Source organism: Gymnodraco acuticeps, unplaced genomic scaffold (assembly GCF_902827175.1).
Source record: "Gymnodraco acuticeps unplaced genomic scaffold, fGymAcu1.1, whole genome shotgun sequence".
Classification (NCBI taxonomy): domain Eukaryota; kingdom Metazoa; phylum Chordata; class Actinopteri; order Perciformes; family Bathydraconidae; genus Gymnodraco; species Gymnodraco acuticeps.
This window is the reverse complement of record NW_022990513.1, coordinates 1919860-1940059: the sequence shown is the minus strand read 5'-3', so window position 1 is coordinate 1940059 and position 20200 is coordinate 1919860. Positions and strand designations below refer to the sequence as shown.

General features: G+C 42.9%; 1 protein-coding gene across 1 annotated transcript in view; it reads right to left on the bottom strand.

Moving 5' to 3' along the window:
- The window catches only part of cetp (cholesteryl ester transfer protein, plasma), a 53953-nt gene extending 35200 nt beyond the window's left edge, over positions 1-18753 (bottom strand). The window contains exons 1-12 of the mRNA XM_034227079.1: positions 18365-18753; positions 13089-13203; positions 12875-13006; positions 12591-12661; positions 11934-12021; positions 11775-11844; positions 11588-11648; positions 11363-11454; positions 10085-10184; positions 8882-8961; positions 8100-8150; positions 7859-8011 (exon numbers count right to left, since the gene is read on the bottom strand). Of these exons, the coding sequence (XP_034082970.1) occupies positions 7859-8011; positions 8100-8150; positions 8882-8961; positions 10085-10184; positions 11363-11454; positions 11588-11648; positions 11775-11844; positions 11934-12021; positions 12591-12661; positions 12875-13006; positions 13089-13203; positions 18365-18503 (1152 nt within the window). The 5' untranslated portion in view covers positions 18504-18753. The remainder of the gene's footprint in view (positions 1-7858; positions 8012-8099; positions 8151-8881; positions 8962-10084; positions 10185-11362; positions 11455-11587; positions 11649-11774; positions 11845-11933; positions 12022-12590; positions 12662-12874; positions 13007-13088; positions 13204-18364) is intronic.
- Positions 18754-20200: the final 1447 nt, after the last annotated feature.

The window sequence follows — 20200 nt, the reverse complement described above, 5'->3', positions numbered from 1 at the left end:
CAGTTATTTCCAGCATTCTTTATTTACCATTCATTCAAGTATGTGATGCCTTTTATCTGCTAATGTACAGGAGGAAGAGTGATACACTGTCTGTCTAGTTGGCTTACATAACAGTTAAAGTTTACAGCCTAAAAAACATGGAGCATTTTTCACCCTTTTATTCATTTTTATGTCAATTTGCACATTTCATGGTGACGCTCAGCCTCTCCCCTTAACTCCTAACAGTCATCATCATGGTGATGCTCAGCCTCTCCCCTTAACTCCTAACAGTCATCATCATGGTGACGCTCAGCCTCTCCCCTTAACTCCTAACAGTCATCATCATGGTGATGCTCAGCCTCTCCCCTTAACTCCTAACCGTCATCATCATGGTGACGCTCAGCCTCTCCCCTTAACTCCTAACAGTCATCATCATGGTGATGCTCAGCCTCTCCCCTTAACTCCTAACAGTCATCATCACGGTGATGCTCAGCCTCTCCCCTTAACTCCTAACAGTCATCATCATGGTGATGCTCAGCCTCTCCCCTTAACTCCTAACAGTCATCATCACGGTGACGCTCAGCCTCTCCCCTTAACTCCTAACAGCCATCATCATGGAGACGCTCAGCATCTCCCCTTAACTCCTAACAGCCATCATCATGGAGACGCTCAGCATCTCCCCTTAACTCCTAACAGTCATCATCATGGTGATGCTCAGCCTCTCCCCTTAACTCCTAACAGTCATCATCATGGTGATGCTCAGCCTCTCCCCTTAACTCCTAACAGTCATCATCATGGTGATGCTCAGCCTCTCCCCTTAACTCCTAACAGTCATCATCATGGTGATGCTCAGCCTCTCCCCTTAACTCCTAACAGCCATCATCATGGAGACGCTCAGCCTCTCCCCTTAACTCCTAACAGTCATCATCATGGTGACGCTCAGCATCTCCCCTTAACTCCTAACAGTCATCATCATGGTGATGCTCAGCCTCTCCCCTTAACTCCTAACAGTCATCATCATGGTGATGCTCAGCCTCTCCCCTTAACTCCTAACAGTCATCATCATGGTGACGCTCAACCTCTCCCCTTAACTCCTAACAGTCGTCATCATGGTGATGCTCAGCCTCTCCCCTTAACTCCTAACAGTCATCATCATGGTGATGCTCAGCCTCTCCCCTTAACTCCTAACAGTCATCATCATGGTGATGCTCAGCCTCTCCCCTTAACTCCTAACAGTCATCATCATGGTGATGCTCAGCCTCTCCCCTTAACTCCTAACAGTCATCATCATGGTGATGCTCAGCCTCTCCCTTAACTCCTAACAGTCATCATCATGGTGACGCTCAGCCTCTCCCCTTAACTCCTAACAGTCATCATCATGGTGATGCTCAGCCTCTCCCTTTAACTCCTAACAGTCATCATCATGGTGACGCTCAGCCTCTCCCCTTAACTCCTAACAGTCATCATCATGGTGATGCTCAGCCTCTCCCCTTAACTCCTAACAGTCATCATCATGGTGATGCTCAGCCTCTCCCCTTAACTCCTAACAGTCATCATCATGGTGACGCTCAGCCTCTCCCCTTAACTCCTAACAGTCATCATCATGGTGATGCTCAGCCTCTCCCCTTAACTCCTAACAGTCATCATCATGGAGACGCTCAGCCTCTCCCCTTAACTCCTAACAGTCATCATCATGGTGACGCTCAGCCTCTCCCCTTAACTCCTAACAGTCATCATCATGGTGATGCTCAGCCTCTCCCCTTAACTCCTAACAGTCATCATCATGGAGACGCTCAGCCTCTCCCCTTAACTCCTAACAGTCATCATCATGGTGACGCTCAGCCTCTCCCCTTAACTCCTAACAGTCATCATCATGGTGACGCTCAGCCTCTCCCCTTAACTCCTAACATGTCAACCACAACACAGAGAAACACTGGTAGGAATGTGTGTGTAGTTGTTGAGACATTGCTGACAGAGGGAACTACATTTGAATACAGATTTAAGAAATATCATTTTTTGAGCATGTCATAAGCATGTTTTGTCTTGACTATATTACAGCTATATTATAATAAACATAATATAGTATTTAAATTATTGAATTGATTATGATTATGATTATTAGTAGAGGTAGTTTATTTGCATTCATTATATTTTAATCTTTTTCAGGCTAGTATTTGGCAGGAAATGCAGACGTATTCACCTGTAAACGCATACTGAACGACATACATGCACATTTACCTCACTGTATAAAAAAGTAACTATAATAATAAACAGGAATTATATTTGCAAAGTTTCTAAAACTTTTTTTTTCACTCCTGTCGGTTGGGGGGGGGGGGGGGGGGGGCTTTTAGGACCATTGTTATTTATTATTTACATTAACAGTCTTAATAACAATGTTTTGAATGCAAATTTGCATTTTTATGCTGATGATACAGTTATGTATTGTTCTGCGTCCACCCCGAAGCAGGCTCTTTGTCAGCTCCAGAATGCTTTTAACATTGTACAATCCAACATGAGTGAATTGAAACTTGTTTTAAATGCTGCCGAGACAAAGCTAATGATGTTCTCGAAAGCAAAACCTAAGGTCTTGAACCTTCCTCCTATCACCACCTTGCAGGGGACGGAGGTTGAATCTGTGTTGCAGTATAAGTATCTTGGAATTATAATTGACAATTCGCTTTCTTTTAAACCACACATTGTGCAACTCTTGAAAAAATTAAGAATAAAATTAGGTTTTTTCTTTAGAAACAAGTCTTGTTTTTCCTATGAGGCCAAAAAGAGACTAGTGTCTGCAACCTTTCTGTCTGGAATATGGAGATGTGGTTTATATGAATGCATCTTCTCAGTGCCTTCACTCGCTGGACACCGTCTACCACGGTGCACTGAGATTCATCACAAACCTCAGATCCTTGACGCACCTCTGCGATCTATACACTCGTGTTGGATGGTGTTCCGTGACCACGCGTAGACTGAAACATCCTTATATATAAGGCTATTCTTGGTGCTCTTCCCCCTTATCTAAGGATGTATAGAAAATGCACAGGATCCTATCGGCTTCGCTCCGAGAACTTTTTCCTTTAACTGTACCAAAGGTCCGTACTGAGCTGGGGAAAAGAGCGTTCAATTACGCTGCCCCTCAAGCTTGGAACCTGCTTCAAACTGAGCTGAAACTCAGAGAGCTGGTCTCATTAAACACACTCCAAGCAACTTTAACTGACCTTGAAGCAGGCCGCTGTGTCTGTAAATGCTTTGGCTAAGCTTGGTGTATGACTGTGTTGTGATTGTGTGTTTTACTGTAAAACTGTCTGCAACTGTGCCGTTACCATTCTTGGGCCAGGACTCTCTTGAAAAAGAGATGTTTAATCTCAATGAGACCTATCCTGGTTAAATAAAGGTAACAAAAAAAGAAGAGGTTCCACACTTTCCGGATTGCTGTTATTCATAACCTCACAAAAGTGAACCAGTGGCGGTTTGTAGACTCCAAAAACAACCCCGCTGATGACGCTTCAAGAGGATTGAGCATTGAATCCTTTTACAGTTCAAAAGGATGGCTTCAGGGTCCAGAATTCTTGAAGAAATCTGAAGCACAGTGGCCAAGTATTCCAAAAGAACTTGGTTCTCTCCTTCCAGATGACCCTGAAGTACGCAAATAAGCTATTGTCACCAGCATTGTCACATGTAAGATGGAAAAAACTCCAACAAGCAAGCTCTTGGACTATTACTCTTCATGGAATGATCTAAAAAGAGCTGTTGCATGGAAAATGAAATTAAAGACAATCCTCCTGCAGATGAGAGACAAAAGAAAAGATGGCTCAACTGATCTTGGAGCAAGGCAGGATAAAGGAAAGAGACTGAAGGATCAGATGCTTCTGCTCAATATGCCTACAGCTAATGCACTAAGACTTTCAGTAGAGGACACAGAAAATGCTGAAAAAGCCATTATTTGCCACGAGCAGAGACAGCATTTCAAAGAGGAAATTGCCTTGCTGGAAAAAGGAAAACAGTGCAATAGAGGAAGCTCCCTATACAAGCTGGACCCTATCATTGATGCCGGGCTTCTGAAAGTTGGAGGAAGAACTAGAAAGATGGCTATGCCAACTGAGGTCAAACATCCAATGATTCTACCGAAACATTCTAATATCTCCAAGTTGATATTAAGCCACATCCATAATCAAGTTGGAAGAGGTCATATGGTCTCCAAACTCCATCAACGTTACTGGCTATCCGCTGCAAACTCTTCAGCAAGGAGGATCATAAAGAACTGTGTGTTTTGCAGACGCCTACAGACCAGAGACCTCATTTATAAAGCCTTGCGTAGAATTCTCGTGGGAAGGTTGCTTACGTAGGACAAAGCAAATAAATACACAGACATTTTACGATTTATAAAACACTGCGTACCGGCACGCACGTCCTACGCCCGTTTCCCTTTAAAAATCACAATCAACTCGAAATGCGGCGCAGCTTTTGCGGGCTTCACGTAACGCCCATATTTGCCTATAAATAGTCAAAGAAACGCCCATTCATTCATGTTAACTGACTGCATGAAGAAGATCGCAGGAAATGACGACAGAACAGCTACAAAAGACATCTCACACCGTGTCAGATTTTGGTTCTTTTGGGGAGGTGGAGATAAATCATATTGTTTGGTGGATGCAGTTTGAACCAGAGTAGCAGCATGGAGGTCGGATCGTCACCAACATAAATAAATAAGTGGTCCGAAAAAGGTTCATGACAAAATACACATAACCTTCCTCAGGCAGTGTGTCAGTGTGTTTGTGCCGGGGACAGGAGACCCCCCCATGATGAGCAACTGTAAGAAGGTATCGGGGGTTCCCTGCGGAGTGGAGTCAATTCATGTTTATTTTTTTATTTGGTTGGTTTGTGTTCCAACATTTCATAACATTAACACAAGATATTCGAGGTGGTTTTAAATAACATATCCAAGTTATGTTCTTGTGTGCACTGAGGAGTCTCAAACAGGCGTTTGTTTAATCATTTTAAGATTGGCTTTAATCAATGTTTGAAAATGAATTCTTCATATGATAAATGAGAGGTGACATTTTATTTATGTTATTATTTCCACATATTTCTCTCCATTCTTCCTTCTGTCAACGGTGTCGCAGTTTCTCGTCTCTCCCGTTGTTTTGCGTACCGCGTGGGGTCAGAGTATGGGTCAGAGTTTGCGTGGAGGACCACATATTTTCCCGTCAAGTTTGTTTTTTATAAATCGCAAACATTGCTTAGAAAGTGGCGTACGCCATCTTTTGAGCGTACGCACCGTTTATAAATGAGGCCCCAGAACTGGAGAGCAGAAAATGGCTGATCTCCCACTTGATCGAATAACACCTGATCTTCCACCTTTCACTCATGTAGGCATAGACTATTTTGGACCCATCGAGGTGAAACGTGGCCGAGCTCAAGTCAAAAGATGGGGAGTAATCTTTACCTGCCTGGTAAGCCGTGCTGTCCACCTGGAAGTTGCCAGTCATTTGGATACAGCTGCATGCATAAACGCTCTTCGTCAATTCATCTGTCGTCGTGGCACAATAAAGAGCATCAGAACAGATCGAGGCACCAACTTCATCGGCACACAAAAGGAACTGGAGGAGTCTGTAAAACAACTGGATAACAACTAAATCAAGCAAACACTACTCAAAGAAGGAATTGATTGGACATTCAATCCCCCCTCTGGAGCTCACCGTGGCGGAGTGTGGGAGAGGCTAATACGACTGGTTAAAAAGATCCTCCATTCTGTCCTGAAGGAACAAACATTGGATGATGATGCTCTGCACACAGCCTTGTGTGAGGTTGAGCAATAATCAACGATAGGCCAATCACAACAGTGACAAATGACCCAAACGACCTCGAACCCCTCACACCTAATCACCTACTTCAGTTAAGAACAAATCCAATCTTGCCCCCCGGACTCTTTCAGAGAGAGGATCTGTACTCACAGAGAAGATGGAAACAGGTGCAATACCTTGCTGACCTGTTTTGGAAGCGCTGGACCAGGGAATATCTTCCTTTGATGCAAGAACGGCACAAATGGAATACTATCAAAAGAAACTTCACCCACGGAGACCTGGTCGTCATCGTTGATGAGAACGCACCGAGGAACACTTGGCTCCTGGGACGCGTAGTTAAGACCCTTCCTGGTTCAAAAGGACTTGTTAGGAGTGTCCTGGTTAAAACCAAGACAAGTACGATCGAATGACCCATAACTAAGTTATGTCTGCTCCTGGAGGCAACAGACTGAGCCTACTAAGCCTCAGCCTTTCAGTCACGTGCACCTCTGACTGTTAGACCAAAGGACTAGACTCTTGGTCTCCTACCCCCTCCCCATCAAAGGCTGCCTTTTGAACGCAGATCATTGCAGACAATTAGTACTAGACCCACACACTCAGTACTGGTCTTACATGGACTTGAAAGTATGCAATATACTAAGTTAAGGTAAGTTGATAGGACACAGCTGATGGTGATGAGACGGGGACCGGAAAAGTATTTTGACCGTGTTCTTTTTGTTCTTTGAGACTGATAACTTTTATTTTACTATGAAGCGAAGACATGTGTCCTCCTGTTTTCTATGCCGTCTCGACCAATGAATAAAGCTCATCTAATTCAACTACGATCTCAGCTTAATATTTTTGGAAACTAAGAAAGGCGCGTCAAAACCCACAACCCCGACAGAGGTGGCTATTAAATGTAGACCAGGATTAAAACGCCACCACAGTGCATGTCATTCAGAATTTAAATGCCAAAAGTGATAAACTGCACTGAAAAAACTGATACGTTGACTTAAATAAATGTATTATGTCAACAAATTACACATATAAAGTTTGTTTAAAGCACTAACATTACATTTAAATAACAAATATCAGGTTCAACTTAATGCTAGGATTAAGGATTAAACCTTCTCCAATGTCACACACACAGCACACAGTAACATTTGGTCTCAGCTTTCAACCCATCCTAGTACTAGGAGCAGGGGGAATGTATTGTAACCCTAACCCAGGATGTGAACTGGGACCTCTCCAAGTACTGGTCCAAGCCCCTACTGACTGAGCCTCTGCCGGGACAATACTTTAATAATATTTAATATTGTACTAACACTCTTATAGGGAATCCGTTGAAATAATACATTTATTAAAGTCAATGTTTCAATGTTTTAGAGATGTGGATATGTTGGCTAAAAGTTAAAAGGTCAAAATAGTATGCATCCACTTATATCCTGCATCCGCTTTGTTATGGTCTTAAATGTTGTCAGTCCATACAGATACAAAAAGGTCTGCCAGGTGACTTTGTTTGGCTATACCTGTTTCCTTTCAAATGCCTTGAAGTACAGCAAATTCACATATGAGCATCAGACATATAACATATTATTATTAAAGAGAAGGTTCTTTGACAGAGGGAGACTCATTAGAGGCATTGTACATCCTATGGAACCTTGTTGGCACATTGGATATCATCCTCAACTTGGAATCGCTTATTTTTTGTATACTACTGCACTCCTATGTTTAGTTTTGTAGACGCTCAACTTTTGAACTATTTATCAATGAATTTTAGCCAACAATATAAGCTGTTTTTGTATTACTTTGAGCCTTTATTTATGCTTCATTCTGTTATTGATTTCAAGCTAACTTTGTAATCCTTTTTTGTTAACTATTTTGATGCAAAAAACGAACTGAGACTATTGAGCTGCTTTACAATCTTCCACATATTCCCCAACAACTGCAGAAGCTCCTCTTCGGCTACCTTTCCCCCAGGCTGGAGACCACTGCAGACCAGAGGAAACTAGAGGGAGAATGTCTTTTGGTATGTAGGATGCGTCACAAAGGTTTTTTTAACCACATGAAATGTCACATAATAAGTGGCATAATACCGCTTGGAAGGAGAGAGTTGGAGCCCCCGCCCCCCCACAGTGCAGCTGAGCGGAGGCCGTCCCCCGGACATTCGTACCCAAGGTGGAGGTGTGGAGGTAGGGAACAGATGAACTCCACACTCTGAGCTGTGGAGAGCCTGATTCCAGCAGACACTGAACACACAAACACAACATAATATCACCTGTGTACTGTATGTGTGTATTTGGATTGTGCAGGACTAAAGAGGTTTTTACAAATTACCTTTCTGAAATATTCAGGCATGATACTGGAGAGATTGGTCTTGAAAAGCTCCTGAAATTGCATTTAATGTAATGTAAGACTTAACAAGATATGAAATATCACAAACTTAAGTTTCAACATCTGCAATCACATGGTTCTGGTGAGGAGAGATTAAAGACAGTAATTGTATCCAGTGGTGGAATATAACACATTCACTCAAGTACTTAAGTATAGTTTTGGGGAACTTGTACTTTACTATTTTATGCTACTTCATCTCAAAGGTAAATATCGTGCTTTGTACTGCACTACATTTGTTTAGTTGATTTATTTAGTGAGTAGGTACTTTTAACATAAATAACAACCTGTGTTTATATGTTATATGTATATACTACCAATCTAATCAGTAGTACACAATATATAACACTTGCTCCACAATGACAATTTACAGCATTACAAAACTCTAGTATGTATTTTCTAATAATAAAAACGGAATAATATAATATTCTATTATAATACAAAACTCCCAGAAGAGCCATCCTGCACAATCAGTACGTTCACTTTTGATACTTGAGTACATTTAGCTGATACAACATCACGTTGTAAAGGAGTATTTTTGAAGTGTTGTATTAGTACTTTTACTTAAGTAAAGGATCCCAGTACTTTTTCCAACTCTGGTTTTAACATATGCAGAACCAATGGGTGAGGTTCATATCATCTCTATGCAGTAGGTACTATCCAAGCTAACTTTTATTAACAGATACCAGATCCTTCCATGTGTATGTTCACAGCTCTGATGTACTCACACTGAGCTCTGCTCCAGAGATGTTGAGCTGGAATCGGGCGTCATGGTGTGCAGCAGTAAACATGGGGTTCAGAATCTGGTCTGGGGTTAAACACAAGTTATCCATTTCACCCTTACAACCGAGACACAACGCACCCTGCTGCTAACGCTGCTGTTCATTGGCTAAAATACTCACGATTCATAAAGTTAGATTTATTTTACTGAATTTATATTTGGCTTCTCTGAGATTAGCCTAGTTGCCATCTCATAAAGTACATTTGTGAACCCGTAAATGATGAGTACCCCAAAGTTCTACGTTAGAAAATGTTTATGTAGTAGGGTCCCCAGCACATAGAAACTGCCGGATGATAACTTGCATATGTTGGTCACTTTGCACAATTAGCATAAATTGCGTTAATTAGCATTGAGTTAAAAAATTGCTTCACCGATTTGTACACTTTTTGAGTGGTTTTGGTGGTTATTGAGGATGCTGAGTCCATTTCTAACATTTTCAGTATCCAAAATGGCAGTCGGTTTTAACAAGAAATGCCAATATGTGTACTCGATTTGGAAGATTTAAGGGACTCAGGATTATTAGGATTGGACAGATTGCTTATTTATTTGAAACTAATTGTCCTCAATAGAGGTAATCTTTTCATCTTGTGCTCTTTATATCCAATGGTTGCAGTACAACTCATGGTGGTAATCATCCCACAGAGAGTACAGATAGGGTATTCCTTTCTGGTTAAAACTGCCATTTTTGATCCTGAAAATGTCCGAATTGATCCAGCATCCTCAATGAACCAAAAACACTCCAAAACTGTCTGAATCGCACAAGCAATTGTTGTTACTATTGTTTAGCCTTTAATGCCATATTCAACCCAACTTATGTTAATTGCCCAACATGTGCAAGTTAGCATCCGGCAGTTTCTATGTGCTGGAGACTGGTATTATATATTTCTAACATAACACTTTGGGGTGCTCACACAGGAAACACATTTTGATACACTGGCACCAAAAGTTGGAAAGAGATTATTTTGATGCATTTGAAGTCTAGAAGTTCACAATCAACATGTATCAGATTTGTATTGTGTATTACATCAACTAAAATCCTGAAGAGCAGAGGGACCTGTTACATTATTGGATTCTCCCTATAAGATAACTTTTTATTGTATTGCACCTGCACTTCCACATTTCAAGAAGCAGAGTACTGCTCACTGCTGACCTGAGATCCAGAAGTAGAGCATCTTGTGTTCAGTCAGCTGACTGGGGTGGAACACAGACTCATTAATGACAGCAGAAACGTTTTTGTAGATGGAAAGCCCCTGGAAGTTTTATGAAAAAACAGTAAGTATTGGATGAACAGAAAGACAACAGAGTATTGATACTCAAAACAAGGAGATTATTATTATATCAAAAACGTTGCTTTCATGAACTGGAATTATATTGAAGATGACTGCAGTCTATACACTGCTGTTTACTATTAATCTAATACAGCTGCTCTCTCCACCCTAGCCCTGCTGATGGTGATGGAGGTGTGTCTCTCTCTCCATTGCTTCCTGGTAATCCAGATGTCTCGTAACCGTCAGAGATTAGGACGGGAAGGGGCTCCGGAGTTGAGGATCAGGGTGGAGGATGTGATGTTTCAGTTCATCCTTCAGTTCAGGATCCAGTCACAGAGGGCGCTGTTGAGCCCGAGGTCTCTGAGTTTGATGACCAGCTTGGAGGGCACAATGGTGTTGAAGGCTGAACTGTAGTCCATGAACAGCATTCTCACATAAGTGTTCCTCTGGTCCAGGTGTAAGAGGGCAGTGTGAATGGTGAGGGCTATGGCGTCGTCTGTGGACCTGTTTGCTCTGTAGGCAAACTGCAGGGGGTCCAGAGAGTCATGGAGGGAGGAGGTGATGAAGGTTTTGACTAACCGCACAAAGCACTTCATAATGATGGAGGTGAGTGCTACTGGGCGGTAGTCTGGTGATTATTGTCTTTTTGGGGACAGGAACGATGGTGGAGTGTTTGAAGCATGTGGGGACTACAGACTGCAGCAGGGACTTGTTGAAGATGTCTGTGAACACCTCTGCCAGCTGAACTGCACACACCCTGAGAACACGGCCAGGGATGCCATCAGGTCCAGGAGCCTTGTGTGGGTTAACCCTTTTAAAGGATTTACACACATCTGCCCTGTTTAAAACAAAAGGGCAGGGCTCCTGGTCCTTCTGTGCCTCCACAGACTGGCTGCTCTCCAGAGCGCCAACTGGAGTTCTTGTTCTCTTCCAAGTCAGCGCTGCTGTGCACGATAACCCATGATTTAAGTTTAGCATGAACCTCACCATTTATCAAAGGTTTCTGATTGGGGAATATCCATACATCCATACATGCATTTGCCGATCTAGCAAAGCACCCTGCTGTCAATGTTTAACAGTTTCTCTTTTCATCTATTGATGGACTTTTTTCAAAACCAAGCAGCTTAGTCTTAGGTTGTATGCAGTGGAGGGGCCTTTACCTTGTGGTAGGACTCTATGTAGTTTGCAGTGATGACAGGGGCAGCAGCTACACCAATGTCCACACTGATGTCTCCATCACTGAGGAACTGCTCTGTAAGCACAGACATATACAGGTAAACACACACACACACACACACACACACACACACACACACACACACACACACACACACACACACACATTGTGCACACACACATTGTGCACACACACATTGTGCACACACCTGCTCTCTCTTGTATGAAGTCTGCCAGTATATTTGCCACCTTGTTGATCTCCTTACAAATCTGCATTTGAAAACATATTAAATTCAGTGTTATCTTTACTCTGACTATAAGAAGACATGTCAACATTTACTCTGGCTACAATGCTGAAAAGTGATTCATACTTTATTTATTTTCTTTGGTCCTCACCTGTCCCTTTACTACCAGTTTGACAGTGAAGATGATGAAGTCAGTGAAGAGCTTCTTCAGCCAGTTGGGTCTGATCCAGGCAGTAAACACAGCACGGTTACACACAGATTATCATGCAGACTGCTCTTAACATCATTACGGTTCAGTTTTGTAGCTTACTCTTTGTCGCCCTGCAGATGCAGACTGAGTTTGTGAAAATTAAGAAAACAGTCCGATGTGTCTGCTGCCACCTTCCCCTCTCCACAGTCTGACAGAGGACACACAAACAGAAGAGATGTGAGGACGTTTAAGGAAAGATTTAAAGTTAGTCAGTTGGAACAAATAGGTTCCAGTATACTGAATCAGCAGCTGCCTTGCTGAAGGACTGAATAATTATACACCAAACCTTTTAAAAAAGTAACATGAGAAAATATTTGGGATTTGCCAACATAAATAAAAATGATGTGCTAACTTAAGGCTGTTTGTATGAGACAAATCCAATTGAATCAATTTGAAGGCAATATATACATATGTTTGTTGTAAAATCTTCTTTGTAAGCTGTACTGTTCTGTAGGCTAATACTTGAACAAAAAAAACATCTTATTGATATCTATTTTTTCTTGTATTTATTTGCACATTTGATATTAAGGTGATCTAAAAAAAAAAAAGGAAAGTAATCAGGTTACATTACTTTTATATTTTTGATGGATTTTTTACAGGTAACTAGAAATTGTTGAAGTCACCCTCCGAACCCTGAGGGGCCGACCCAAGCATTGTTTTACTGCACTCACTTTCAAGCCCTAATCGCTGTGCACACATACAAAACAAAGTACTTACAGAGTTTGGGGTTGATTCCGAGATCAATCTGAGATTCAATTTCAAAGTCAATTGAATGTTCAACGCTGACACTACATGAAAAAAGAAATACAAATGGCATATTAATACGCATCAATTTACTGGGGTTTGCAAAGGAAGTGATGTCACCATGCTGACAGAGCAACATACAGGAACTCAAGTTAAATCAACAGAAGCACAGAGAGGAGTTGCAGTGCTGATGTCAATGAAGTGTTCTGAATATGAATGATTTGCAGTGTTCAGATGCTGGTCACACACAGACTCACAGCCAGCTGCCGTATCCATACTGGATTCTCCCTTTAAAGACTGCCGACACATTTGTTATTTCCATGGAGATCCCTTCCCCTGGATGCAGTTCAAATGTACTCTGACCAATCGACAGGTTGTGAATCTCCAAACTGGGTGAAAGATGAAACATGACATGACTTTATGACATTTTGCGTGTCCATCTGTGTATTATGGTTGTGTGTGCCCTCTTACTTTTCCAGGCCATATATGAGTGTGCCTATAAGGAACAGGGACGTCTCTCCCTTCACACTGGGATATCTGGCATGTTGGAACGCTGCCTCAATCACTTTGGTTGTTTTCTCGTTCACTGCCCGCAGCGCACAAACACACATATGGTCAAAGACAGTTAGAACAACATTATGTAGCTACTTTACCTTTATACTACTGCCTCAAAAAGACTGTCTTGCAATCACTTTAAAAAAGGTGGGAGGAGCTTCTCAGACCCGTGGCGGGGGAGGGTTAGTAGTGCCAGAACAGGAGCCATGCACCACCAAACAAGATTACTTATCTGACTGGCTTTATCATTGGCGAGAGCTTCACAACATAAAAAGCAGCAGGACAATCAATCAATCAACAACTTTATTAATCCCGCAAGGGGCAATCGGTTATGAGCAGCAGCTTATGTCATGTACACAGGCAGGAACATACAAGAAGAAAACACAGATACACCCGGGAGCACAGATGTGGATCATTCCAATTTATACTATAAATAGTTCAAAGCATCACAATAATAAATAAATAAATAATCAAGTTAAAAGCCTTTTCAAGAGTTTAAAAGTTTGAGTGCAGAAGGGATGAATGATTTAGAAAAGCGATTAGTCCTTTGATCAGGTAGAGCATATCTTCGCCCTGATGGCAACAGACGAAATTCATGTGAAAGAACATGACCTGGAGAGTTCAGAATGCTCTCTGCTTTCCGCAGAATCTGTTGGTTACAGAAGGAGTTTCAGTCTCTCTGTTTCACACCGATGATCTTAGAGCAGGTTTTAACAATGCTGTTCAGGCTGTTCCTGTCTTTCAGTGTGAGGCTATGGAACCAGCAGATAAAAGAAAAACAAATACGGCTCTCAATGAATGCTTTGTAAAAACGACAAAGAATGAAAGGCCTGACAGAGAAAGAGTTCAGTTTGCGAAGAAGGTGCATTCTCTGTTGACCCCGCTTCACAATACACTCAGTATTCACATCAAATTTGAGGTGGTCATCGAAAATGGTGCCCAAGTATTTGTATGATGTGACAATTTCTACCTCGTCATACAGCATTCCCACTATATGTTCTTCTACGCACGAAAAGTTTATTAATCCGCCGGTATTTTGCCGCGCTTCTCCTCCTGCATTGAACATCGCAAAAACTCCGTTCAAACATCAAAACGTTCAGCTCGGTCGGGAATCGATGGCTATTACTTTTCTCATTCATAACTTTCATAATTCCAGAGATACATCCCATAATACATCACATTTTAAATATTGAAGTCAATGGAGGAAATCTTCAGACTTCAACAAATCTTCATGCGACTTCAACATCATGACAAACGTAGGAAAACATCTCGTAGCTTGAAAAATGACAAATAATTAAGCAAAAAATAATTCAACCAAATGCCTCTTGAGGGCATGAAGTGACAAAAACATTCAACATTCCTCCATTGAAGCCCATTGTAATTTCAGGCTGATATTTCCTCACGGCAGCAGCCGCACACCTTTAGTTAAACTGCCAAAAAGGCCACATTATTAACCTGAAACTACACACAAATTACACTTCAGATACTCAACTTCCTTGAGATGCTTCACGTTTTGAAATTTCACCGATATCTGTTACGGTTCTTCCACAAAACGTTCACATGTAATGCTACGTTCACACCGGACGCGATGCGAATATTCGCTTCGCTCTAAACGCTCCTATCGCATCGCTCTAGTCGCTCGAGTTTCACCGCGGCTGCCAGCTGTGTTTACTCGCATCATTCAAACAAGACGCGCTCGGGAGCTACAACTACAACAAAATGAACATATTTTAGTAAAAACCATGAATTAATGCTTTGACAAGTCTGCAGACAAGACGGCAGGCGAAAAACCTTTTAAAATGCTTGTTTTCTGAATGGAGATTGGGTCGACCAGGCTAAGCTAACGTTGTATATGCTCACTCCACACTCATAACAACGGCCTACAGACATAAATAAGCCAGCGACTGTATTCGCCATGACACAGACAGTCTGTGGTTTGTTCTTGTTTAACTTTTGTACAGTTTCTGAACAGATATGAGGAACGTAGCATTATGCTGCGTTCAGACCGGACGCGATGCGATGTTTGGGGGCGGCGCGATTACATGTAAAGTCAATGCAGAGATACGATCAGACGCGAATTCGCTCCGACGGCGCGCATGAAGCGGTGGACGCAGCGCGAATCACGCGATTGAGGCGATTGAAGGGGGCCGCGTCAAACGCGAGAGTTCAATTTTTTCAACTCGGGCGTCAAATTCACGTGACTCGTTCTCGCGGAAGCCAATCAGCGGTGAGGATCTCAGCCTGCCGTTACTGACGTTAACCAGAAAACATCAGCCATTAGCTGTTAGAAGTTAGCACACAGAGATCACAGCTCCTCATATCTGTTCAGAAACTGTACAAAAGTTAAACAAGTACAAACCACAGACTGTCTGTGTCATGGCGAATACAGTCGCTGGCTTATTTATGTCTGTAGGCCGTTGTTATGAGTGTGGAGTGAGCATATACAACGTTAGCTTAGCCTGGTCGACCCAATCTCCATTCAGAAAACAAGCATTCTAAAAGGTTTTTCGCCTGCCGTCTGTCTGCAGACTGGTCAAAGCATTAATTCATGGTTTTTACTAACCGGTATCAGTATGTTGTTACGTCGGCATCATCTAGAAACGTGCATTACAATTTAATCACGGTAAAATATGTTCATTTTGTTGTAGTTGTAGCTCCCGAGCGCGTCTTGTTTGAATGATGCGAGTAAACACAGCTGGCAGCCGCGGTGAAACTCGAGCGACAATAGCGATGCGATGGGAGCGTTTAGAGCGAAGCGAATATTCGCATCGCGTCCGGTCTGAACGCAGCATTAGAGGTTTATCTCTCATTCAAAACAATGGACACCTGTGATCTCTGGACGCCTCGTTAGTTCAAATATAAACACCTGTGTCATGGAACATGATGATGTCATCACTCCAACTGACATGCTCAGAGCAGCAGACTTCAGGAGTGGAGTGCACCAGCTGGGCGTAAACAAGTAGGGCTTAACTCTAACGTCGGGCTTAGCTACGTCCGACTTAGTGATTCGAATTCACACCGAGTGCACCAAGCCTGACTAGTCTCGGGCGTAGCTGCGCCTGGTCTTAAGTGAATACACGCGAAACAATAAATGTTGCCAAGCAACACACGTCTACATAATTTAACACTCAAACTCCTCCATTCAGAGCAAGCTAAGAATTGAATAACGAATATGGATAACGGAAACCAAAAGAAGAGAAAAACCAATTTTACTGATAGAGAGATTAGGACATTAATTGAAATGTATGGAGAGCATAAAAACTCGCTAACTGCCAAATTTAACAATACAAACTCGCAGCCTGGAAGTCGATCACTGGTGCGATAAATATCGATAGCAGTGTGCTAACAGTCCAGCCGTGAAGACATCCACGGGAGAGTTTTGAGATTTCTTCAAATGCCGTTGCCATGGCAACACAATGCTCGCCTTGAAACACGGTTTTCTTATAACTTTAGTGAAAATACTCCAAACAGCCCAGAACTTCACAGGTTTGGTAACGATGCTGCCATCAACGCATCTAAGCGTATTATGGGGTGTCATCAAATGCCGTTGCCATGGCGACAAACCACTCGCCATGAAACAGATCTGGCTGTAAGTCCAATCGACACGGTCCAATCGTCCCCCAATCTTCACTTGTATATCGCCTCAACAGCTCTACGCCAAATCTGAGATCTCACCATATGCCGTTTCCATGGAAACGCATCCCTCGCCATAAAACGATGCAGCCATCAACGCACCTAAGCGTATTATGGGATGTCACCAAATGCCGTTGGCATGACGACAGATCATTCGCCATCAAGTTAATTCAAAAGTTTGCAGTTCAAATATTCTGTTGCTTTTCCAAGCCTTTTTACTTTATTTTCTTCTCTCATCACACATTTAAGCCCCCAGTGTTCATGTATCATTTCAATCTAAATTCTTCACTTTCTTCTTACACATTACATTTCAGCATATCAATTCAGCGTCAGCTTTTCAGCATAAAGCATTCCCACTAGCAATTTCTTCAGGAATTGCATTCTCTAGTTGTGTATGATGCACTCCTTAGGAACATCCTTGTGACGTCTAAAATCAATGATCAATTCCTGAGTTTTGGAGACATTTAAATCCAGAAAACTGTCGTCACACCAGAAAATAAAATCGGTAAGAGCACACTCGTGGCCTGATTCTGAGCCGCTAAGGAGGGACAAGAGGGCGGTATCGTCAGAGAATTTAACCAGGTAGCTGTTGTCTTGCATGCTCCTGCATTTATCAGTGTACATTATAAAAAGTAGGGGCGAAAGAACGCATCCTTGAGGCGAGCCCGTGGAAGTGATGACAGAGTCAGAGAGGCGTCCATTGACAGACACCTGCTGCTCTCTATTAGTTAGAAAGTTTAAAATCCATAAAACAAGTTGATCGGGCAGTTTAAAATGACATAATAGGCTCTCCACCAGGAGATGTGGCTGCATTGTATTAAATGCTGAAGAAAAGTCAGCGAACAAAATAAAAGCCTAGCGTGGGCTTGTGGCTTTTCAAGGTGTTTGTGGAGGGTGTGCAGTATAAGAAGCTTTGCCTCCTCTCCGCCTCTCCCTGCCTGATACGCAAATTGTAGTGGATCAAGTTCACCACCTACTACTGACATGACAGATGCATGCTGGGCTTTGTGATGTTGGACTAGTAAGTAATTAGAGATAGCATGCTATTTGCTGTTGCACTTGCTTGATGTTCCGCTGTGTTAGCATGATTGTAAACTTGCAATCTTAGTTTATAAGTATTTATAATGAACTTGCAAGTACCATGCAGTTACTAACAGCTGTCCATGTTTCTGACAAGGGTTTCAAAGTGAATTACACCCTGAGGCTGCTGAGGTACTACTGTAGGTCACACAAATACAGAATGTTACATTATGCTGTTTAAGGACAGACACATTGCATACAGCTGGGTATTTACAGTCCAAAGCAACTGGTAACTCATTAGTACTTCCATATGTAATGAGAATAAATGAAGAAAAATATTATCACCCTCTGGAATATGAAGATATATGGAATTAATAGCATTGAATCTGCATTAACGAGTGAAGTGTTTCCCATTAACTCCTTTTACAGCAATCTTTTCGTTTGTTTGTTATCAAAATAATTGTTAATTTGATCAAGTATGGTAAACGAATGAAGTAACTTTGGAGGTTAACAACAACATCGGGTCAAAATCCACTCACAAACAACAACAGCAGGGTAGGTCAGGCGGCTCACAGCTCCCGTGAACCTGTAGGCTTCAGCGGGGTCCTGGAGGCAGGCGTGGGACGCCCCAAATACAAAGAGGAAGAGCAGCAGCGAGTGGACAACATCAAGAGACATTGTGCAAGAGAGCTTCACCTCTGCCCGAGCGGTTTGAGGTGTCTAATCCTGCGGACAGTTGAAGTTCAATTTATGTTTGGAAGTGTACGTTTCCCGTGTTTTCCCGAGCAGTAGGCTTTCTCATCCACTGTCACCAGAGGCCCGAAGACTCCAGCTCCCAGATAACTTTCAGACAGCTCTGTTCGAATCTCCTTGTTTTTTTCTGAGAGAACCCGACCGCCTGCCTTGTTCTTTTAACTGTCAGGGAGGGCAGGCCACTGTAGCGGAAAGTCTTTCCTTCATCCAATCAGAGAAGGACACCTTGTGGGATTCACAGTTGATGGACAAACACTGACTGTGTCTGTCACCCAAGGCCCCCATAAAGTAAACTGGTCAAAGTGCAGGTTCTGTGATGCCAGTGTTAGAAAACCTCAGGTAAATAAACACAATCTAAAGCTTTATAGATTGTGCAAAGGGAAATAGTACATTTTTAAAATGATCAAGCGCTGAGTAGGGAGATACAACAGCACTGAACAGACACTGATTCAAAGTAGGAACTGCCTGTAGATTTCTAAAATTCAGACTGTAGGCTCAAAGAACACTGAGGGCAGTTATCACAACTAGTATACACAGTCTGCAAAGACATTTGACATTTCCAGAAACACTTATTCCTCACAATATAATCTAAAACGACATGCTGGAGATCAGCATGTTTGAAAGATGAATCTACTAATTTAGTCCTCTTTTTCTAGACTCAACAAAGTGTAAAAGGCTAGCACAATGTTCGGGTCCAACCTTCACTGAACAAAAACTCTTTCAATAAGCACAAGCTCACAGGAAAACTAGATACATGTCCAGAAGCTCACTGTAACGCCGGGTTACGTATTGTAACCCTTGTTATATTAACACAGGCTCCGCCCTCTACTGGACTCTATGGGTACTACTACCTTATCATGCAAGCATTTACCTACTGAGATTTATATAGACGTAGCCGGCCCCGGGGCGGGCCTACCTGAATGCGTGCGCATCTCACTTCCGTATAAAAGGAGGTCTCGCCTCCTGACCACCATCCTACACCACTCTTCAGCGAGCGGTATAGGACAGACAGTGCCCCAAGGTAGAGGGCTCCGCCTGTGTTAATATACAAGGGTTACAATACGTAACCCAGTGTTATATCTCTCACAGGATCCGCCCTCTACTGGACTCTATGGGTACAGTGGGTGGAGCCCCGATGTATACACGCACTGTCGTCCAGCACACCGTTCCACCTCACTGTCCCTGACCGGCTTTAGCAGCCGCTGCGCCTCACTCACCTCTCCCTCGGTTGTAACCGTGGAGAAGTCCGTGATGCGGCCGACAGAGCACACCCTGACGCACTTGCCTCGAGTGTGCTCGAAAACAGTGCTGAGGGCTCCCCCGCGTCCGTCTATAGGCAGCCAGGGAAAGTCTGCAGTCCTGTATGGGTTCGCTCTCTCCTGAGTCCCTAAAGAGCACGGGGAGAGCACAAGTGTCCCCCATGTCCCCACACTCAGACACTGACCCGTGCAGAGTGTGTACGGACTATAATATGGAGGGCTCTCCCCCTCCTGCCCCCAGGCAGGCGAGGGGAGCCCTTTAGCCCTGTAAGGGCCCAGAGCGCATTATGTCACCCCGCGACCCTCCAGGGGTCCGGAGAAACGTAAGCGCATTCCCTCCCGGGGAGGGGGTCAGATGCCCAC